The following is a 23,473-nucleotide window of genomic DNA, read 5'->3' as shown; positions in this document are numbered from 1 at the left end:
AGACTGTATCCAAATGCCCCACACTTCTGCAGAATTATTCTTCCTTTAATTTTTCATTCCTCTCAGAATCTCCAATTATTCTGCATGACTGTGTGCCTTCAACCTCTCCTTCAGATGCACTTGCTCACCTTTCTCCTTCTCTCTCTCTCTCTCTCCACCCCCTTGTTCACATCCCCCTCCTCTCCCTTTAACCCCTCCCACTCCTTCTCTCATTCGCTCTCCTCCAACCCCTCCCCTCCCCTCCAATCCCCCCACCTCTTTCTGTAGTGAAATGAAGCAGGAGCTGGAGGAGGAGGGTAGTCGCTGTTTGCTTCTGTCCAAGCAGCACAAGTTCAACGAGCACTGCTGCATCCGCTGCTGCTCTCCCTTTACCTTCCTGCTCAACCCCAAGCGCCCATGTCTGGACTGCCACTACAACGTCTGCAAATCCTGCCGCACCTACAATCAGAGCGAAAGGGGCTATATCTGTGACGCCTGCAAAAAGAGCAGGTAAGTGTCCTCTGGCATACACATACATGTGTGTAAATACATATACATGAGGATAGAGGGGCCATGTCTGTACTTCCTGGTAAATGGACATGTTACAAAATGCACAGTGTTATGCAAGTACATCTGGACAAGGAAGACACCACACCTGCTGGTGTACATGGCAACACACACACATCATTCAAGCAGATTGCAAGGGGCACATGGAAATAGGGAAATAAAACAAAAGATGTTTACAGTGTGATTTTGTTTAAGACACACAGTATTGCTTGATTATTTATAAATGGCTTTTAAAATACAATGCTAAATTGTTTAATTATAAAAGATTTTAGACACAATTTTCTGGTTTTGTGTTTATGAATAGGTGCTTGAGCATTATTGATGGAACTGTTGGAGTACTTGAGAAATAGATTAAAATATGTTGTTAAATCTTCTTCTTCATCAACTTGAACATCTTGAGGAGTTCCCCTGAATTAAAATAACCTGTACTGTGAAATAATCTATGCAAATAAAACTAAATTTTAACTAAATTAAACCTAACCATCAGACATGTTTAGATGCGTTGAAATTGGCACTAGTATAGTGAGTGTATGGAAATACGAAGCAAGAGGGTGTTCCGGAATGAATGAGAGCTATTTGTGCATTTTTATGGCAATACTGGTCCATGTCAGAAAATAAAGTGGGATTGATTATTAACAGGTTAACATATTTGTTTTTCAAACTAAGCTAGCATTATACTTTTCAATATTATTATAATTATTATTATTACTAGCAATTTTTTTTTTTTTTTCTTTGCTTCAGCATTTTAAATATCTGGTGCGTTTTTGTCACTTTCAGTAGCATATTTCCCAACAGCCTGGTTAACATCTTACCCAGATATTTATTCATGCTTGAGCAGTGATAACCCCTTTTCAGCCCTGAAATGCTGCTGAATATGTATTGCTGTATATGTACCCAGCCCACTGGAGATGTGATGGCGTGTGTGACTGTGTGTTAGCTCTTTTTACAAAGCAAGACTGGAAGGATAGGAGAGAGCAGGAAGAATTAGTAGAGGTTGGGCTAGCGAAAGAAATGTTGAGAATTTCTACAGCATATGTTGATTATTTATAGTTTTAGTGGGTCATGTGGTCTAATTGCATGTGGGTTGAAAACAATATATAATTCTGTAATTATTTACTTACCCTCATGTCATTCCAAACCTGCACTGTTATTCTTTCTGTGAGTTTCTCCATTTTATTGGAGCTGTAACAGAACATGTGTGAATAAGGACTACTCTTATTTTGGGTAACTGTCCCTTTAAATTGTACAGCAGTGTGAATCAATGGTGTGCAGCACAATATGAATCAATCAGGAAAATACATCCCATCATCCTTTGCTGTTTTTTGCTCATACTGTTTCTCATTTTCCTATCTGCTGTCTCCCTCTCTCTTCATATATATTTTTTTCTCTCACATACACTCACTCCATGCCCTAGGCGTGGATTCTCCACCAGGATTAATTCTCAGAGAGTTTCCTTTTATGTTCTTACCATGAAATGTTTGCTGTATTAAAAATCTGACACACAGATTTCATATTAACATGTATTTCATGGTAACAGCACATAATGACTTCCTGTGTCTCGTGCATAGCAATATTTCAAGAGACGTACCACTCACAAAACTGTTAACAACAAGAAATGAAATTATGCGTTATTCGAAATTAATGCGGTTATGTAGTAATATGGCCTTTAGAGAGATCTGAGATTCACCATCTAAATTAAGTTTTCTTTTTTCTTTTTTTTTTTTTTTTTCTTTTTTTGCTGTAATGATCATCTATGCATAATAGGAAAGCATTTTAATTGCTTTTGTGAAGAGCATATAATGGCATTTATATTTGATTGGTAATTAAAGGAATGTTCTGGGTTCAAGACAGGTTAATTTCTATCAGCAGTGTCAGTAATATGTGACATTTCCACAGATATCATTGTCCCTTTCTTTTCTTTTTTTTATATGCAAAAAAAAAAAAGTACATTTATACAATTAGACTGCATGTCTATAGGGCAAAATATTATAGATATAAAATATTATATAGGTGTTTTTTTCTGAAGTGCTTATATTCTTTAAATTCCTTGTGTGTGTGTGTGTGTGTTTTCTCATATGGGTAAAAGGACAAATTATTTTCTGTGGTAATATGTTACATATAATGTCAATATTAACCCTGAACATTTTTTAAGGTAGGTGCATCATGTGCAAGTGTGTGTGTGTGTGTGTGTGTGTGTGTGTGTGTGTGTGTGTGTGTGTGTGAAAGAGAGAGAGAGAGATGCTGACTCAGATGTTACAGTCACACATTTCCACTCACACTTACAATTAACACATTCAATAAGACATCATAACAGTGTATGTTCCCTTTTAAAAATGTGTATTTTCATGTTTTTTGCACTTTATGTTATTGCCATTATAAAGCTGAAGTGAGATTTGTCTCTTTGCACTCTCATTAAGTATCACTGCATCTTGTAAGATCCAGACAGCAACACAGACGTGAGCGTTTGGATGGCGAAACACACAGATGGTGAAATAATGTTGTGTGCATGTGCAGATGGGGCCTGACAAGCATAATAGGTTGAGGTCTGCTCCAATCTTCCAGTCTGTGGGTGGGTCTATAAGAAAGATACTGTACAAGTAAACTGTGTAAAACCAGAGCCGAAGAAGAAACATCTAAAAAACTTAATGTAATGAAAAGTCTCTCTCAGTATAACCAGCATCCATCTGTAAAAATGAAAACTATTTTGTATTTTAATTCAATGTCATATTTAACCATTGAAAATTCTGTCTAATGTATATAAAAGTTCAAAATATTTGTTCAGCAGCATTTGTTTAAGATAAATGTCTTTACTTTTACTTTTTGTGAATTTAATCCATCCTTGTGGAATAAAAGTGTTCAATTCTTAAAAAAAGAAAAACTTACTTTTTTTTTGTTTGAAATTTCGAATGGTACTGTCTTTTTATACTTAGGTTTAGGGAATTCATTTTATCGTTTAACACTAAATTATTGGTGTATTGGTCATGCAGTCATGCAGATTATAAAAATTATATGACTAATCAGACTAATAATTTTGCTTGCTGGATGATTAATGGGCTGAAACAGGGCCATATCTATAGATATCTGCAGACATTAATATCACAGATTTTTTTAGTGGGTTTCTGTGGCTTGGGACAGTATGAATCTAGAATGCATTAGCATTGTGGTGGCACCACTAACAGACATTATTCAGAATATAATGTAAATTTAATATATAATAATTAGAATAATTCTTATTTAAAATTATACCAGAAAAATTTCACTAAAATACAGATTTACAGATGCTTTTAATGTCCATTCGTACACACACAGGGACACGGGGCATCATAAAGCATCCCATGGATGAGGATGACAGTAATTGAAGAGAGCAGAGCAGCTTTAAATGTTCTGTAATCTGAGTTGACAGAGAGGAAGCCGTCTGGAAAGATGTGTTCAGTCAAAATTGAATTATACGTCTCCTTACTTGACCCTCTCCTGAAGGCTTTTACCTCACATACACTGCTAACATGGGTGCAAGTGTGACTGAGTTTGAGATTGCTTTCAGGAACTACCATATATTTGAGAATATGATACTTCCTGGATGTAGTCACGAACTCAGTCACAAGAATCTTGAAAAACTCTACCAAGAATCCTGAAAAAAATCTATATCCACAAATACTAAATATTTTAGGCAGTACATTTTATTTATTATTATTATTTTATTATTATTATTACAACTAACATTGATACTAATAAGAAATTATTCTTTAGCACAAAATGTCACATAAATTACATTTTAAAATGCATTTAACCCCTTAACTGTCACTCACATTTTTTAACATATACGTACTTGAAAGTGCACGGTCCAAACTATTTTTTTTTATAATTCATGAATGAAAACATTTTGTAACATGATGTATCATAAAAATGGGTTTCAAAGGAAGAATACTGAGATTTTAAGTTTTCAGTTAACAAATGATTTCTGATTATTTCTAAAGTGTGTTAAAGAAAAAGGCAACAAAAGAAGGCTTTTTTGACAAAGGTCAGAACTCCTGTTATGATGTAGATTTTTGAGTGAAGTAAACTTTGCGCGTCCCACGGAGGGAATGAGTGAGAGTTACAGGGAAAAGTTAACTTAATATTAAGTACACTGTATTTTTTATCAAATTAATGCAGATGTCAGTATAGAAGACTTCTTTCATAAGCATAAAGAAAAAAATCACTGACCCCAAACCTCTGAATGGTAATACATATATAATTTACTATTACAAAAACTTAGCAATCAATTAGGGCTGAAACGTTTCCTCGAATAACTCGAGTAACTCGATTACAAAAAATGATCGAGGCAAATTTCTCTGCCTCAAAGCCTCTTTTAATTTATTTTAAATCTCACGTCAGGTTCTTTCGCAATGATTTTTTCAATGTGACACAACGTGTTTACGTCATCCACAAAGCGGAAGGAGACACAAGCCCTGCGTCCGATATCGCATACTCAGCAGTGTTTTGATTTGAGGGAGCGTGCAAACATAAAGAGAACATTGTGGTGTGTGTCCATTGCAAGATAGAGCTGGCTTACCACAACTAGGGCCCTATAATTTCCGCGGTGCAGAAAACGCGGAGGGAATCGTGGAATCCACTAATAAAAACGGAATTTACAGTTTAACGCGGAATGGCACAAAAATATCAAGATATCAGACGAATATCTGTAAATATTAAGCCGGAGCACTCTGTTTAAATATGAATCCTGCATGTTCTGCATGTCTCTGTTAATGAATGGAGCAGAAGCGCGTCTTCCTTTATTAACACACTGAAGTGCGCGTGACGCGCCGGTGATTTCAGCGTCTACTGTCACTAAAGATGTGAACACATAAACAACATCTCCAGAACTGCTCTGACAGCCACTTCATGAGCATTTGACCGTCTGATTTGAGTAAAACTAACGTCACATCACATACACAGAACTGTAAACGTCAACCCGTCAAAGTCCGGTTGACCCTTTCGAGTCGATTAACGCATATATGCATTTTGAGTCATTTTCTCCTGATAACCCCAAAAAGAACTTAAATTACACTTTCAGTTTTATTCGTACAGATAAGAGTAACACATCAATCAAATCTGTAAAGGGTTTACTTTTTTTGGATACAGACATAATAACAACAAAACTTTGTGCACTTATAAAATAAAGATAACAAACAAGGTGTGCTGTCTGCAGCCATTGTCTGCGCTGATCTTCTTTTACAAACATGTCATTAAAATGAACTGTAACTCCGTGAATACTCAACGAAAAGACATGAGAGAGATATCTATAGAAAGCTTGACATGTCTATTTTTAAACTAAACAAGTGCCGCTGAAAACAGATATGAAAAGGGTAAGTCATATGAAAACAACGCTATGTCTGTTTTTCATGTCTCCCTTCATTATATCTAATGTGACCATGCCCCCGCGCCGAACGCGCTATTCAGATTCAAACTGAAGCGCGCGGCTTGAATACGCCCATAACAGAAGAAAAAGCAGCCAGACTGTTCAAGTTTTTTATTTTTATTTTACTGTTTGATTCGCGATGAGAGGAATAAGACATAAATCATCCCAAAAAGATGTAATGTGGTTGAGGATTTGAGAAATGGATTTCCTCAGAAAAAAAGAATGAAGCACTTTATTCAGCAGAGATCATAAACATGAGTAAGTCTCTTTTTATTTATTTATACTTGTACTAGTTTTCACATAACGTGTAAACATTTTACTAGTAAGACTTTTTCCAAACTATAATTCCTGACTAAATGTATAATCAAGTGAAACATTATGAAATTTCAATAACAATATACAATACTATACCATTTAAAAGCTTGATGTAAATAATATAACTGTAACAAATAGATAACTGTAACAAATGTAAAAACAATGCTTTTCTTTCAATTTATTCCCCCTAAAAACCCAGAAAAATATTCTCAGCTCTTTTCAACATTAATAATAATGATAATAATAATAACAATACATGTTTTTTTTTTGTTTTGTTTTTTTTTGTTTTTTTTTTGAAAATAAGATTGTTAAAAGGATTTCTGGAGGATTGTGTGACTGGAGTAATGATGGCAAACAATTTGTTTGAAATTCAGCTTTGATTGTTTCTAATAAACTGTTTAACTGCTCCCCAAAGTGGATATTAAATTATGTTGTGGGATAATTAAATATATTTTTAATAAACTACAAACATAAAATTATATACTTTTATTTTATTCTCACATTCTTTCTTGTAACTCCTCACTCACAGTGGCACGGCTGAATGAGAGGCACAATGATATGCATGATAGTTGATGCCTACTCACGTATGACTTTTACCAACAAAAAGTGTGTTAGAAAATTTAAATCAATATATTGTTTTCTGTGAGTGAGTAAACAAGATGATTTTCGATCATTGTGATTTACACCTGAGGAGATAAAGGCCTGCATAATGAGCTGCATAATGATAATAATCCCTTATCTTCCAGGCCAGCCCGTAACACCCCTTCTGCCCCTTGGTTATCTGATGTTCTACGCGAACACCGTTCTAAGCTTAGAGCTTCTGAAAGGGTGTGGCACAGGTCCAAAAATACTACTGATCTTATTGTGTATCAGTCACTCCTATCTTCTTTCTCTGCTAATGTCTCCTCTGCTAAAAGGACATACTACCATAACAAAATTAACAATTCATCTAACTCTCGCATGCTTTTTAAAAAAATTTCCTCACTTCATTGTCCTCCTCCTCCTCCTCCTGCTTCATCTCTAATAGCTGACGACTTTGCAACGTTTTTCATTAATAAAATTAAACACATTAGTGCACAGTTTTCCACACCACAATCAGTCAAGCTCATATCACCAGCAAACTTACACTCATTTACATCCTTCTCTTCACTCTCTGAGGCAGAAGTCTCAAAACTCATCCTTTCTAATCACCCTACAACTTGCCCGCTTGATCCAATTCCATCTCATCTCCTTCAAGCCATTTCTCCTGAAGTTGTACCTGCACTCACTCACATCATCAACACTTCCCTCCACACTGGTGTTTTTCCCTCATCATTTAGGCATGTATAACTCCACTACTTAAGAAACCCAACCTCAACCCATCTCTTTTAGAGAACTACAGACCAGTTTCCCTTCTTCCTTTTATTGCAAAAACACTTGAACGAGCTGTGTTCAAACAAGTCTCTACATTTCTCACACACAACAATCTCCTTGACAGCAACCAATCTGGCTTCAGAAGTGGACATTCAACTGAGACGGCCTTGCTCTCAGTTGTTGAAGCTCTAAGACTGGCAAGAGCAGAATCCAAATCTTCAGTACTTATCCTGCTTGATCTGTCCGCTGCTTTTGACACGGTTAACCACCAGATCCGCCTATCAACGCTACTGGCGAAAGGCATCTCAGGAACAACACTTCAATGGTTTGAGTCTTACCTATCAGATAGGTCCTTCAAAGTATCTTGGAGAGGTGAGGTGTCCAAGTCTCAGCATCTAACTACTGGGGTGCCTCAGGGCTCAGTTCTTGGACCACTTCTCTTCTCTGTCTACATGGCATCATTAGGTTCTGTCATTCAGAAACATGGCTTTTCATACCACTGCTATGCTGATGACACTCAACTCTACCTCTCATTCCATCCTGATGATTCGACGGTAGCTATTCGCATCTCAGCTTGTCTAACTGACATTTCTTCCTGGATGATGGACCATCACCTTCAACTCAACCTTGCCAAGACAGAACTGCTTGTGATTCCAGCAAACCCATCGTTCCATCACAATTTCACCATCAAGTTAGGCACATCAACCATAACTCCTTCAAAAACAGCTAGAAGCCTTGGAGTTATGATTGATGATCAGCTGACTTTCTCAGACCACATTGCTAAAACTGTCCGATCCTGCAGATTTGCTTTATTCAACATCAAGAAGATCAAGCCCTTTCTTTCGGAACATGCTGCACATCTCCTTGTTCAAGCTCTTGTTCTGTCCAGGCTGGACTATTGCAATGCCCTCTTGGCAGGTCTTCCAGCCAATTCTATCAAACCTTTACAATTAATTCAGAACGCGGCAGCAAGATTAATTTTTAATGAGCCAAAAAGAATACACGTCACACCCCTGTTTATCAATTTGCACTGGCTTCAAATAGCTGCTCGCATAAAATTCAAGGCATTGATATTTGCCTACAAAACTACCACTGGCTCTGCACCCATTTACCTAAATTCGTTACTTCAGACTTATGTGCCCTCTAGAAGCTTGTGTTCTGCAAGTGAACGTCGCTTGATTGTGCCATCCCAAAGAAGCACAAAGTCACTTTTACGGACTTTTAAATTAAATGTTCCCTTCTGGTGGAATGAACTCCCCAACTCAATCCGAGCAGCTGAGTCCTTAGCCATCTTCAAGAATCGTCTTAAAACAAATCTCTTCCATCTTTATTTGACCCTCTAACTTTAACACTCACTATTCTAATTCTATTCTTTAAAACATCTAACTACCTTTCTAATCTTTTTGTATTCTATTTTCTTTTCATTTATTATGCAATTGTATATGTATGTGTGTGTGTGTATGTGTAAAGACTAGTAAAGACTAAAACTAGCGTGCTCTATTCTTTTATTTTTTTATTCTGTTTTCTTTTTATTTATTATATTAGTTAAAATCCCATGCTACGTGTACTGTGTTAACCTAACTGAGACTTGTTATAGCACTTACATATCATTGCTCTTTTTGTTGTTTTTGATTGCTTCCACTGTCTTCATCTGTAAGTCGCTTTGGATAAAAGCGTCTGCTAAATGAATAAATGAATTAACCACTAGAGCATCAAAAGTTCCCTACCGCAGCTTTAAAGATAGGTTGTATCGAGTGACCCAAGACTCTCAGACAAAAGAAGATACAACCCAGTTATTAGTTCCTACGAACCGCCGGGAAATGCTTTTTCAGGCACCTCATTCTAATCCAATGGCTGGTCATTTAGGACAAGGAACGACACTAAATCGCCTCATGACCCGTTTTTTTTGGCCGGGCATTCACGAGAATGTGCGCAGGTGGTGCGTGGCTTGTCATTAATGTCAGTTGGAAAACCCACAGGCCACCCCAAAAGCGCCTCTCCGGTTTTGGGCAGCCGACAGGAGTCTCCGAACGAGGGGGTTCCCTGCTCCTCCGGATACCTTCACGGAGGCAGCAGGCTCCGGCCCCCTAGCGAACGATGCCGACTCCTCCGCTCCCTCATGGACGGCAACCGCCCCTCCACATCGCGGGCGGCCAGCAGCAAGCTCGCCCGTCCCCGGCAACTCACTTCAGCCCACCGCCTCGAGCGTCCATGGCGGCACACTCCTCGCCTGCTCGTTGGCACCGCGGATTCACCACAGCGGCGAGGGATCTTCAGCAGCACTTCCCTCCTTCTCCCAGGCTTCGGCACCACTGTAATAATAAAACCTTTATATTCATCCGGAAGAAGGAGGCGGGAACCAGCGGACAATCAAACGGAAACTTTAATTACAAAAATAAACACAAAACAGCGCATCAGCCCCTCACGGACGACTGATGCGCACAAATAAAAAGCAACCATAAACTAAAGCCCAGGCCTCGTCCTTTCTCATCCTTCACTGTCGTCGCTCCAGTTTTATATCCTTCCATCTCCTCTGTGGGACTCGAGACCGGTGGTGGGTCGCAGGTGTCGCTCATTTCCCAATAACTCCACCGGCCTCGCTCGTTCCCACATCCCTCGCCCGCCCCACATATATATATATATATATATATATATATTAAATAGTGTCTGTGCATTTATTTGCAATCAAGTCAACGATAACGCCGTAGATGAAGTGACCCCAACTAAGCAAGCCAGAGGTGACAGCGGCAAGGAACCAAAACTCCATCGGTGACAGAATGGAGAAAAAAACTTTGGGAGAAACCAGGCTCAGTTGGGGGGCCAGTTCTCCTCTGAGCAGACGAAACCGGTAGTTAACCTGTTAAATGTCACCCCGTCCCGTATACGGGACGCCTACGTTGACTATACTATATTAAAATCAATTTTAATCTAATCTTGACAAACTATATATCGTTGGAAAGGTCTAAGACTCCCAAATATATATTATACCAATATTTTTTGTTAAAAATTATGTAGGAAAAGTAATAGATCAATTTATGACAAGAGTGCACCCTCAGAAATCTACATTACAAAAGGAGCTTTGACCTTTGTTTAAAAAAAAGACTTCCTCGTTGCCTTTTTCTCTATCACATTTTAGAAATCATCAGAAGTTATATATCACTTGAAAACATAAAATCTCAAAATTCATCCTTCAAAACCCATTTTAAAATCAGACATTGCATTACCATGTAAATGGCACATCAAAATCATGTTACAAAATGTTTTCAGTCATGAAATATAAAAATTTAGGTTTGTATCATGCACATTCAAGTCTATCTTCAAAAACGTGAGTGACAGTTATCAGGTTAAATTCCAGGCTGCAGCAAAGTCAGATTGTGCAGAAGAATTATCTGTTTCCTGTGGTCTTGTCCTGATGGTCATCTGAGACAAGGTCTTTACAGGGGATCTGTATCTGGGGCTCTAGTTGTCCTGGTCTCCGCTTCCTTTCAGGGATGTAGAGGTCCTTTCTATGTGCTGATCCACCATCTGGTCTGGATACGTACTGGATCCGGGTGACTGCAGTGACCTTCTGATCTGGATACAGACTGGATCTGGTGGCTACGGCGACCTCGGAATAAGAGAGAAACAGACTAATTAGCATAGATGCCATTCTTCTAATGATGTACAGTAGCAAGTACATTGGGTGGTATTGGAAGTGTTCCTGGTTTGGGTTTACCTTATTAATGCAGCCTAAAAATCCTTTAACGGATTTGGATATTAAAAGCATATCAGTATGTTATGTGTAAACCAGGTTAAAGAGATGGGTCTTTAATCTAGATTTAATCTGCAAGAGTGTGTCTGCCTCCCAAACAATGTTAGGTAGGTTATTCCAGAGTATTAGGTATTATCAAATTGCCTGAGTTTTGAGAACGTAGTGGACGAAGAAGATTATAATGTAAAAGGAGCTCATTTAAACACTGAGGTGCTAAACCATTCAGGGCTTTATGAGTAATAAGCAATATTTTAAAATCCATATGATGTTTGATAGGGAGCCAGTGCAGTGTTGACAGGACCGGCTAATATGGTCATACTTCCTGGTTCTAGTAAGAACTCTTGCTGCTGCATTTTGGACTAGCTGTAGTTTGTTTACTAAGCGTGCAGAACAACCACTCAATAAAACATTACAATAATCTTAACCTTGGGGTCATAAATGCATGAATTAACATTCCTGCATTTGACATTGAGAGCATAGGCCATAATTTAGATATATTTTTGAGATGGAAAAATGCAGTTTTATAAAAGCTAGAAACATGGCTTTCTTAGGAAAGACTGCGATCAAATAGCACACCTAGGTTCCTAACTGATGACGAAGAATTGACAGAGCAGCCATCAAGTTTTTAGGTCTTATAATTAACAACTCTGTTTTTTCAGAATTTAACAATAAGAAAATACTCGTCATCCAGTTTTTTTTATATCGACTATGCATTCCATTAGTTTTTCAAATTGGTGTGTTTCACCGGGCCGCGAAGAAATATATAGCTGAGTATCATCAGCATAACAGTGAAAGCTAACACCATGTTTCCTGATGATATCTCCAAAGGGTAACATACATAGTATCTTGGACAGAAAGGAGAGATTCGAGATTGGTCTATAATTAACTAGTTCTTTGGGGTCAAGTTGTGGTTTTTTGATGAGAGGCTTAATAACAGCCAGTTTGGAGGTTTTGGGGACATATCCTAATGACAATGATCATATATAATAGTCAGAAGAGGATCTATGACTTCTGGAAGCACCTCTTTTAGGAGCTTAGATGGTATAGGGTCTAACATAATGCTGTTGGTTTAGATGATTTAACAAGTTTATCCAATTCTTCCTCTCCTATAGTAGAGAATGAGTGGAACTGTTCCTCAGGGGGTCTATAATGCATTGTCTGATGCGATACTGTAGCTGACGGCTGAATAGTTAAATTTTTTTTCTCTAATAGCATCGATTTTAGAAGTAAAGTTAGTTCATAAAGTCATTACAGCTGTAATGTTGGGAAATGTCAACACTTGTTGAGGCTTTATTTTTCGTTAATTTAGCCACTGTGTTGAATAAATACCTGGGGTTATGTTTATTTTCTTCTAAAAGAGAAGTAATCGGATCTAGCAGTTTTTAATGCTTTTCTGTAGGATAGGTTACTTTCCCGCCAAGCAATACTAAATACCTCTAGTTCTGTTTTCCTCCAGCTGCACTGCATTTTTTGGGCTGCTCTGTTTAGGTTGAGCACACTTCCTGTGCACTTATAAAACAAAGGGTCTTTACTGGCATCTAAAGTTCTCTGAAGAACTTTTAATGTCTATCAAACCTTACCATTGCAGAAAAAGGTTCTTTATTGCGGAATAAGATTCTTTAAATTATTTACATTTATTTTTGGAAACCTTTATATATATATATATATATATATATATATATATATATATATATATATATATATATATATATATATATATATATATATATATATATATATATATATATATATATATATATTGAATGCTAAATTGACTTGGATAGAAGCCAAATGCTTACATGTGTCCATATAATCCACCAAGTCTGCTGCCAATAATCATGTCTACAGTCATCAAGCAGATATGGTTATATAATCAACAGAACACACATTAGATATGATCCTCTCCCAAGGGCACGGTATTAGCAGAGGCGCTACTATGAACTAATGACCTTCTCTGATATAGATTGAACACACTCCCTGCGATTGTTTTATTTGAAGATCTATGGCACTGGTATTCCATATGCCTGCATGTGTGTATTTCTGTGATTGTGGTGCTGTCGTGGATTCTGGGTTATAGCGCTGGGTTTTGAAACAGCCTGTATATTGGAGTGTCACCAAGAGCTTATATTGCCTGTTTAGTCTCTTTTCTCTCGTCTCAGTTAAAAGGATAGGAGGAAATAGCCCAGGAGGGTTAAAGTGAATGTGTCCCTCTCTTTTCCTTTTGTTCCTTTTCAGCAAGGGTATTTTTAGTTTTGGGTCAGCCATTGCAGCTGAGTGAATTCTATACCTGATGTCCCTAAAGCTTGTTGGCATATGAAAATCCCCATCGACTTTGAGAAACTTCCCTTGAAGGTCTTTTATTCTCATTTTATTTTCCCCTTGGCAGTCCACTTATAATGTTTGGTTTCTGGCACCAAGAACATTTTTACACAGTAATTTAGTTTAGCCATTTTGGCCTTTGCACCTTGAAGTATTTTATATAAATGCCCTCTGTTATAACTGGCTTACCTTTATAAAAGGCACAGCAATACCAATTTATTAGTGATGATTTTTTTTTTTTTTTTCAGATATATTTTTCTTCACCACCTTTCAGAAATGGACATTTTTTAAAACAAGGGTTTTAATTTGGTTTCAAATCAACTTTTGTGACAGGGAAAACGTATGTTCACTAAAATACAGTTAGAATATTGTTTAAAACTTAAAACTAAAATAATATGAAAAAATAATTGTAATTTATTCACATGTAATTTATTCCTGTGAGGTCAAAGCTGAAACTTTCAAGTAACTTTTCGTTTTGTTATCAATGTTGAAAATAGTTGCTTAGTATTTGTTTTGGAAACCTTTTTACACTATATATTTTTTAAATCATTTTAATGTATACTTGCTGGAAAGAATGACAAATTCTTTTGAAAAATCTATGTTCACACAAGAATGCTTGTTTTTTGGAATGCAGTGTAAAGCTGAGAAATGGCTAATTCAGTGAGCAAGATTTATTTGGCAGCTTTTACCCTCAGACTACTCAAAATGAGTTTAAGTCATCAGTCTTGGTTAGGAGGGAGGCTGCTGTATTTAATTTTGTCAGGCACAGAGGAGCGTTCCCCACACATTAAATGAATTTTATCCTGCTTCTGTTCCACTGTGTTAACATTTACCTCAACATGAATGATGTTAGCCAAGATCAACAGCTTTGTTAGCTCAATTTATCCTCACTCGTGGCATTTCAGAAAGAAAACATAGCAAAACACTGGTCTGTGACTGTGACATCCTGACAGGTATCCCAAGAAGCAGTGCTAAAGTTAGGCTAGGCCTTGCTTATACATATACTTATGCTTATATACATAAACACTCACAGCTGCACTGAAAAGTGAAAATTTACATTATTTGTTTGTCTGATATTTCTGATGCAATGCTCCCTCGCTTTGCCTCTGTCTTCTTCAGTTCAGATTAATTTTAGGTGAGGTTTTACTGAAATGAAAGCCAGCAGTGTAAAACAGCAGTGTAAAAAATATTGTTCAGATTTTTTCTTTTTTTTTTTGTTCAGTATGAGACCATAAATTATTTGCACATTCCAGTAATCTTAATTGCCCATTCTGACCACTGAATCCCAGTTGCACTGGCATTTGGGGAACATCACCTCCCTTCATCTCTACAGTTCCATCCCAGTACATCAGGAACTGTTTTCAGAGCACCTGCTGTTGTGTCATAATGCTTTAATGTGTTTCATTGATTCTGTTCACTAACTTCATTCTATGAGAGTCCTATTGTGTGTCTCTGTTGCATTGGTTCACCTTTTAGATTCGGGCCAACTAGAAACATGCTTTGCATTTGTGTGTATGTGTATGTTTGACTAATGATCACAGCTCTGTGTATGGTTTTCCATTGTCCTTGATATTGGATTTGTGTCCTGAAAAAAGTCATGCAGTGGCATAGATTTATATTTAAAAAAAAAATAATAATAATTACACGTTGTATTGTACAGGGAATCACAGTGGTGCAAGGAGCTTCACCCATATGTGCGCCCGTATGTCCATTTGGAGAAACTTTTTAAATAATTTATCTAATATACTTATACAACGTAATGATGAGATATAAAGTCAAAATTATAATAAACATAGTATGAGTTATAAGATATAGTCACATTGTGATTTATAAAATCACAATTTTGAAATAGAAAGTCACAACTGTGAAATGTGAAGTTACAGTTATGACAATTGTGAGATATTACAAAGCCTAGCAAATGGCATGCAGAATTATTTTCTTCAACATTTTATTATTTTATAAATAAAATATTTTATAAATATACATATATTAGGGCTGGGCAAGTTAACACATTATTTTCACATTAATGCAGAGAAGAGCTCTCGCTCAGCAGAGTGGAGTGCATCATTTTGATAACTTTGTGGTTTATTATTTCGAGTCATTTGGGATGTGGTAACTAGGGCTGTTACTTTTGTGATTTTGTCATTTTTGATTTTTAAGACAGAAGTGTTCATTGAATCGATTGTAAAATCGATTTTCAGTGTCTAAAAAAAGGGTGTTTACTTTTTCAGCGTCAAACAACGGACGAACGTAAAGAGAGCGCTGGAAATGCAAAAGTCAGCAATATGTCTTATTAATTGGCATGAGGTTTGGTGCAGAATAACAAACAGCAACAGGAGTGCAACATTCTCAAAAAAAAATATATATGCATAGGTGACGGCTGACATAACAAAAGAAAAACATCACTGCAGGCTTCAACCCGGCTGCATTTATGATTTAGGCAATTTAAATTAAACTTTAAATGGACTTGAGAACCGGCCATGTGTCCAGAGCAGAGCGTTTTTTTATTCACCATATGTCCAGCTGTTGAAGACACGCTCCGACTGCACTGATGTCCCAGGGACACTCAGGTACAGCTGCGCAAGGTGGGGGTATTACTGCCAATTTTCCACCACAAAAGCCGGTCCCTGTCAGCTTTCAATGGTCCTTTTCATAACTCAGAATCTCCTGTAACTAGATGCGTGAATGAGGCGAATTTGCATCTACCGCGCAGCGACACCTCCAGACGCGCTTAAACGTGTCTTTACATTGACTTAACATTGCAATCATTCGCGCCAGATGCTCTATTCGCGTTTGAACACAGCATAAGAGGTCGCTTTCGACGTCACTGGGTCTTATAGGTGCGTAAAATTGCTGGTATTTTCTGTCTAGCTTTCGCAACGCATACTGCACTTTCGGAATTCTTTATTTTCTTTTTCTGCTTGTTTGTGAGTTTTGTTACATCTATATTTTTTAATTGTTTAATTATTTTAAAATGAATAGTGTACATATTTGGTTAAAATCGATTCCCTATTTTTATTTTCTAAACTTTTTTTGGTTGGACTGATCGATTGTGCAATCGATTTTCAAACTAAAAGTGACAGCCCTAGTGGTTACACACACGGCCCTTTTACAATATATTGCTTTACAGATCTATATGTTTTGCCACTCAGAAATGTTCACGCAATCATGCTGCACATGTAAGAAGTTCCACACTCAGACACAACATGCGTACTGCACCTGAGCCCAACTGAACTCTGGTCCACCTCTTCCAACCAAGCAAGGGCTGGCTAAACAAACCGCGGCACAGAGCAATCACGCTAGTCAAACCAACCAGGATTTGGGGGTCAGACGCGCTCGGGCATGGTTAAGATTGCCTAGTGTGATACACCCTTATCCCACACACACAAGTTTCTATTCGCTCTCTACTCGAAAGGCATCTGTTATAATGTTATGATCAAGGCTCTGGACTTATTTTTCTATGACAATCTATAAAATATTTTATATAAAACATTAATTCCCTGGCAGTAGCAAATAGCTTTGGTTTTTTATTTAATTTGCTTACATTAATGTTATAAGTTGAGATTTACAATAAATATTTAACATGTAACAGAAATACTGTTTTAAAGCACCCTATTTTAAAGTGTTAGCAAACCAAGTGTTATTGTACTTTTGTTCATATTGCATTTAATTAAAAGAGTGCAAAATACACTACCTTTGAATTCATTATTTAATTTTGTGCATAACAATGTGATTAATCATGATTAATTGCAGAAGATCATGTGAATAATCACAATTAAAAATTATAATCGTTGCCCAGCACTAATATATATATTCATTCATTGGCAAAAAAGCTGGCTGTTCACAGAGTGCTGTATCCAAGCATGTTATAACAGAAAGTTGAGTGGAACGAAAAAGTGTGGTAGAAAAAGATGCACAACCAACCGAGAGAACTGCAGCCTTATGAGGATGTCAAGCAAAATCAATTCAAGAATTTGGACTTTACAAGGATTGGACTTCTGCATTCATCAAATAAATTTTGCCGTAACAAATGTAGTAACAGCAGTTAAATGAACAGTAACACTGAAAAGATTCATACTGCCTAAGTACTGATCAACATAATGGATATTTCAAACTAAACTATTGTTTTCAATAAACCATCAACACCTCTGTTAATCTCAATAAGAACTTTTTTTTACATTTATGACAGAAATAAAGTCAATCTTGTTTATAATAAGTGAAGTTGGTAATACTGTTATTTACGCTCGAGTTTGACACCAATCAGAGATTGGGCTTTCACTTTCAACCAACATTTGACTTTGGAGCAATGTCAGTCCACATCTAGTGTGATGGGAAGCTTTATTAGAATGTTAGAGGATAATGTTCTAACAATGTTTTCAATAGACATTTTTAGAAAATTTTTGGAGAATGTTATCCTACCTTTTAGCAGAACATTCTGGGAACTGAAATAAAACTAGCCGCAGAAAACATTCCTAGAACATTAAACATTTCTAAGTGGGATATGATGAAGAAGGGTATCAATGATAGCAGTTCTATTTAGAGGTCAAAATTATGTATTTTATTAATACCCTTTCATTGCTCACCTTTTATCTTTTTCTTTTCCATTTTTGCTCTCTCTCTCTCTTTCTTTCCCCTTCTGTCTCTGACTGTAAATTGAAGTGAATTCAGATATTGACATCTCAGCAGTTTCATATTCACAAGGCAAACTCCATGCCTCAAGAGAAGCGTTTGAAGAGGAGAGGGCAGAGAGAGAGAGAGAGAATGAGAGAAAGTGGTACTGAGGGTGAGCAAGAGTGAGAAGGGCCTGTGGTAGAGAGGGAGGGGATCTGAGCTTCTGTGCAAATATTTTCATAATTGCTGAAATCCCTCATTCTCACAATGCCACAATGTCTCTTGATGTCCTTTTTCTGCTTACATTACACATTTTTTCAAGGTCAAGCTGAAACGGACCCTCATTAGTTATCAACATATTTTGTACATTTATATGAAACTAAAACAAACAAACAACAAAAAACATACATTTTAACATACTTCTCTGCAGTTACATGCTGAAATGAACACTATAAGCATTCCAATTCATGAATCCTAACATAGTGCTTAAGTGAAGGCTAAATAAAGATGAGCATACTAGCCATCCTCCTGCTTCTTTTCTTTGATTTAAAAGGGCAGACTTCACATTTATTGATTTCAGGTCCTAATTAGGAGACGACAAACACACCAACATTGATGATATGCTGCTTATGTTTATCAAAGAGTAAAAATGTCACTTCCCTTACCCAAAAACAAGGTGTATATGGATTTGTCCTGCACCATTTCACAGATAATGAAATTGAAAGTAATTTATGACACTTAAAATTCACATTGTGAAACTGCATGGCCATTGGTTTGTACAGTGTATTAAAATGAACCAATAACTCGTCAGCGGAGCTGCACAAACCTATGGCAACGAAGTCACTGGATCCGGCTATATAAGCAGGAGTTGTGTGGAGCGGGAGTGAGGTCAAGCTGCTTGATGACTGCATGTCATTAACAGCATCAGATTCTCGCTTCCTCTGACGAGTCTGTTCTGGACCCCACGAACTTCAAGGAGCTGAGTAGCACAACCGGTGATTGGGAGATCGATGGCCAACCTTGTGGTGCCTCAGCACCATTTGTGGCTGATGTTAACAGAGATCAAAAACCTAACCAAAGACTTCATCGATGCTCCAGTCTCTCCCAAGGGTCTCTTTGGACTGGCGGTCGAAAGATTCATGGAGTGCTTCATAGAGGGACAGAATCCGTCCCAAGCTATGCAACATTTCCTCTCCAGCTCCGCTGTTGACACTGCTCGTCCTAAGTCTACACTGACTCAGCAGCCCATGAAGCTAGCACCTGCCTCCACCGCTGTTCAGCCCGCTTAGGTGCAGCAGACGTGGGGACACTCTTACTCAGCCAAATCCTACCCTATTCCTAAGCGCCAGGGACCCCGGCCAAATATTGTCTCGGACCCAGCACCTCAGGCTTAATCCTTATCTGCGAGACAGGAAGAGGACGGTGCCAGATCTCACTACTGCTGGACCGCCCCTCAAACAGCCTCTCTTAGACCTCTTCACATCCCATTCAACTTCAGGTACAGAGGGAAATGTGTTTTAGGTGCTGTTATAGGGAGATATTCAATCCCTCTCCACACAGGCCGAGGCCTGTCAGGCCATCTCCAGAGTGTCGAGATGGGTTATGGGTTATTCCTCATCCCCAAAAGAGATGGTGGCTTCTTACCCATCCTCGATCTCAGACACCTGAATCACGCTCCTCATGAAATGGTCATTCAAGATGACTACACTGAAATCCATGTGCAAATTTGCTCAGCAGACTAGATCTTTTCTCTGGACATGAAGGATGCATACTTTCACATCCAGATAGCCCCCCCATCACAGGTGTTTCTTGAGAGTCGTGTTTGAGGGAGTGGCCAATTTTTTCAAGAGCTACAGTTGGGTCTGCTTCATATGCACCCTCTTGAGCGTTGGTTGAAGCCACGGGTTCCATTCCACGTGTGGCGTCACAGACGCCTCAGATCAGGGTGGGTCAGGCCTTGTGGGGGGTGCTGTGCAAGGGCATACTGACTTTCGGCCACTTGTCAAAGGCGGAAAAAGGCTTCCACATCAACTGCCTGAAATGCTAGCAGTATGTCGAGCCTGTCAGTTCTTCCTGCCAGTCCTAAAAGGGCACCATGTGCTAATCCAAACAGACAACATGTTTGTGGGGTCCTACGTGAATCGCCAGGGAGGCATCTCCGTGAGTGCCTCCTGGAATGGGCTCAACACAATCTGCGCTTGCTGAGAGCAGCACATATACTGGGCAAATTGAACAAAGGAGCAGACATGTTATCAAGAAGCAATGTCCCCTCAGAGGAATGGACACTCAATCAACAGACTGAACGTCTGTATCTGGGAGATCATCAGCGAGGCAGAGGTGGACCTCTTCACCTCAAAAGACAACTCTCACTGCCCAATTTATTTCTCAAAGACCAGTTGGCCAAAGATTGGCCACTAAAATATGGTATCCTCGGCCCAACTTATGGGTCCTGCACCTCTGGCCACTCTGGGTGAGCCTTTGAGCCTCCCAGAGTGGGTCTTAAACATAATTTCAGAGGCTAGAGCCCTTCTACAAGATGTCTCTACTAGGGATGGGACGAAATATCGTTTGACAAAATATCGCGATACAAAACGTGACGAAACGCATCGAGGTAAAAAAAAATGGATCGCGAAATAAAGATAGATGGCACTGCTGCATGATTAGTATAGTATATAAATAATTTAGTGTATTATATGTGTGTGTATGTATATGGGGCAGACATACAGTCTATGGTGGCAGGGTAAAAAAACTAAATGAAAAAAAAATTATATCCGGGCAACGGTGCGGTACGTCGTCACGTCAAGACAGCGCATGTTGCAACAACAACACTGCAGCGAGCTAACAAATATTAGCATTAGCACCAACTGCCTTGCCCCCAAACAGCCGACCATGGAGTCAAATGAGATCGAAATTGAGGATGCTCCACCTGGATACAAGTCATATGTCTGGGAGTATTTTGGCTTTCTCATTAAAAAAGACAAAGACGGCAATAGAGTAACTGACAAGACTGAGACTGTGTGTAAGCTATGCCATGCTGTCATTCCGTACACCACATCCAACACATCAAACATGAACCACCACCTTTAACGTCACCATAAAAATGTGAAGACAGCCCCGGAGAAAACGAGCCTACTAAAGGGACAGCTGACCATGAAACAAGTGCTGACACCAACTCTACCTCCTTTAAGTCCGCGTGCAAAACAGATAACCAGGCTCATTGGCGAATTCATAGCGGACTATATGGCTCCATTTAACATGGTAGAGAACAGAAAATTCATCCAAATGTTCAATGTGCTGGAGCCCAAGTTTAAGATGCCATGTCGAGGACATTTTTCAGAGAAGGTAATCACGGAAATTTACAATGAAACCAAACAAAGCGTAAAAGAGTATCTAAAAAATGCCGACTGTGTCGCCCTGACCACCGACAGCTGGACCTCGCGTGCAACACAGAGTTATATAACCATCACGGCAGAAGTCATAAACAAGAAATGGGAGAGAAAAAGCTTTGTGTTGCAAACTCGTGAGCTAAGTGAAAGTGAAAGTGAAAATGATGAACAACGCGAGTCCGTCTATGCCCGAATATGTGAAAAAGCTTCAACACTTCATGAGCAGCGCAACCAGGTAGGCTAACTTTTATTGAAAAAAAAAAATGAGGTGCCCTGCGCGTGTGTGTAACTCTGTATGTGTAGGCCAGAGCCCGAAAACTTATTTCTCATATTGTTTTTTTATTATATTATTTTTTCGATGAGAGAGAGAGAGAGAGAGAGAGTCTCTGTGTGCGTGTGTCTGTGAGAGAGGTAAGGAGTGAAGGATTGAAATACAGAAATGTTTGAGCTAGTTTTATTTTATTTTTTTCAGACCAGTGACATAGATGAAAGAACCACTAGGGCCAGTGCTTCAATATCAGGGGCAGCAGCAGAGCAGGCCAGGGTCATGGTTGAGGCAGCACAGGGAGCAGAGCAGAGCCAGGAAGAGCCAGTGGAAGGAGAAAGGCAGATGCAGGACGTGACACAGCCTCCCCCACCAAAAAAGACAGCGTTAGAAGATCTCCTTGGGAGCTCCTACAATACTGTTGTTGAGACAGTGCAGTCCAGCAGAGGGATTGAAATGGAGATACTCTCCTACAGAAATGGGATTCATATCCCACTCAACAGTAGTCCACTTGAGTGGTGGAAAGTTAATGTATATGCTTACCCCATACTTGCCCCCTGGCCAAAGCCTACCTTTGCATTCCTGCTACGTCAGTGCCCAGTGAGCGTGTCTTTTCCACAGCAGGAGACATTGATTACACCAGAACATGTTGATATGTTAGTTTTTTTGAAGAAGAACCAGTCCTGAGATAACTTAACCTAGGATTAGAGCAGCACTAAGGGAGTGTTCTTGTTTGTGTTTGGCCATTTAGGCCTTGTGTTTCCCTGTGTGCAGCTGAAACAAAATAAATAAGTTGTTGTTATACAGTAATATTTTCTTCTTTTTTTTTCTTTTTTGATATCGTATCATGACGTATCGTATCGTGACCCTGGCATGTCGAGGTGCATCGTATCGTGAGTTTAAGTGTATCGTCCCATCCCTAGTCTCTACACCTTTAAGTGGTCTTTTTTCTCAGCTTGGTATCTAAGCTGTGGCAAAGACCATCATATTTCAGATTTGACAGACGTATTGATATTTCTGCAAGATCTGCTGGATAAGGGATGTTCCCCCTCCATGATCAAAGTCTATGTGATGGCTAAAGTGGCCTTTCATGCCGCTATTGCGGGCCAATCGGTGAATCCCCCTCATCCAGTGTTGGGGTAGTTACTCAAAAAAAATTTGTATTTACTAGTTACTAGTTACTTCTGTAAGATTACTTTACTAGTTACTGCATTTGAAAATTAACTTCACTACTTATTACTTTACTTTACTTTTTTAGGGCCCTATAAAATCTGTTTTATTTTTTCTTAACTCTTTTTTAATGGTTAAATTTAATTGTATTCATCAAAAAGCATGTCTAATTAATTTAAATCATAACACTTATACATTTTCACAGCAATTTATTAAAAGTAAAAAAAAAATACATGTTTAGGGCCCTATGAAATGTTTTATTTTTTCTTCACCATATGTTTTACTTTTTTAGCATGTGTGATTATTTAAATGCATAAAAATAAATTCATTTATTACATTTTTCTTAAAATAGCCTTATA

At 38.3% G+C, this 23,473-nt stretch overlaps 1 protein-coding gene across 1 annotated transcript in view; it reads left to right on the top strand.

The window, feature by feature from the left end:
- The first annotated feature begins 271 nt into the window (after positions 1-271).
- myripb (myosin VIIA and Rab interacting protein b) overlaps positions 272-23,473 on the top strand; it is an 88,468-nt gene continuing 65,266 nt past the window's right edge. Inside the window, exon 1 of the mRNA XM_052596686.1 lies at positions 272-489. Within this exon, the coding sequence (XP_052452646.1) occupies positions 272-489 (218 nt within the window). The remainder of the gene's footprint in view (positions 490-23,473) is intronic.

The sequence above is a fragment of the Carassius gibelio genome, chromosome B24 (assembly GCF_023724105.1).
Source record: "Carassius gibelio isolate Cgi1373 ecotype wild population from Czech Republic chromosome B24, carGib1.2-hapl.c, whole genome shotgun sequence".
Classification (NCBI taxonomy): domain Eukaryota; kingdom Metazoa; phylum Chordata; class Actinopteri; order Cypriniformes; family Cyprinidae; genus Carassius; species Carassius gibelio.
This window is presented reverse-complemented; position numbering and strand designations above follow the sequence as displayed.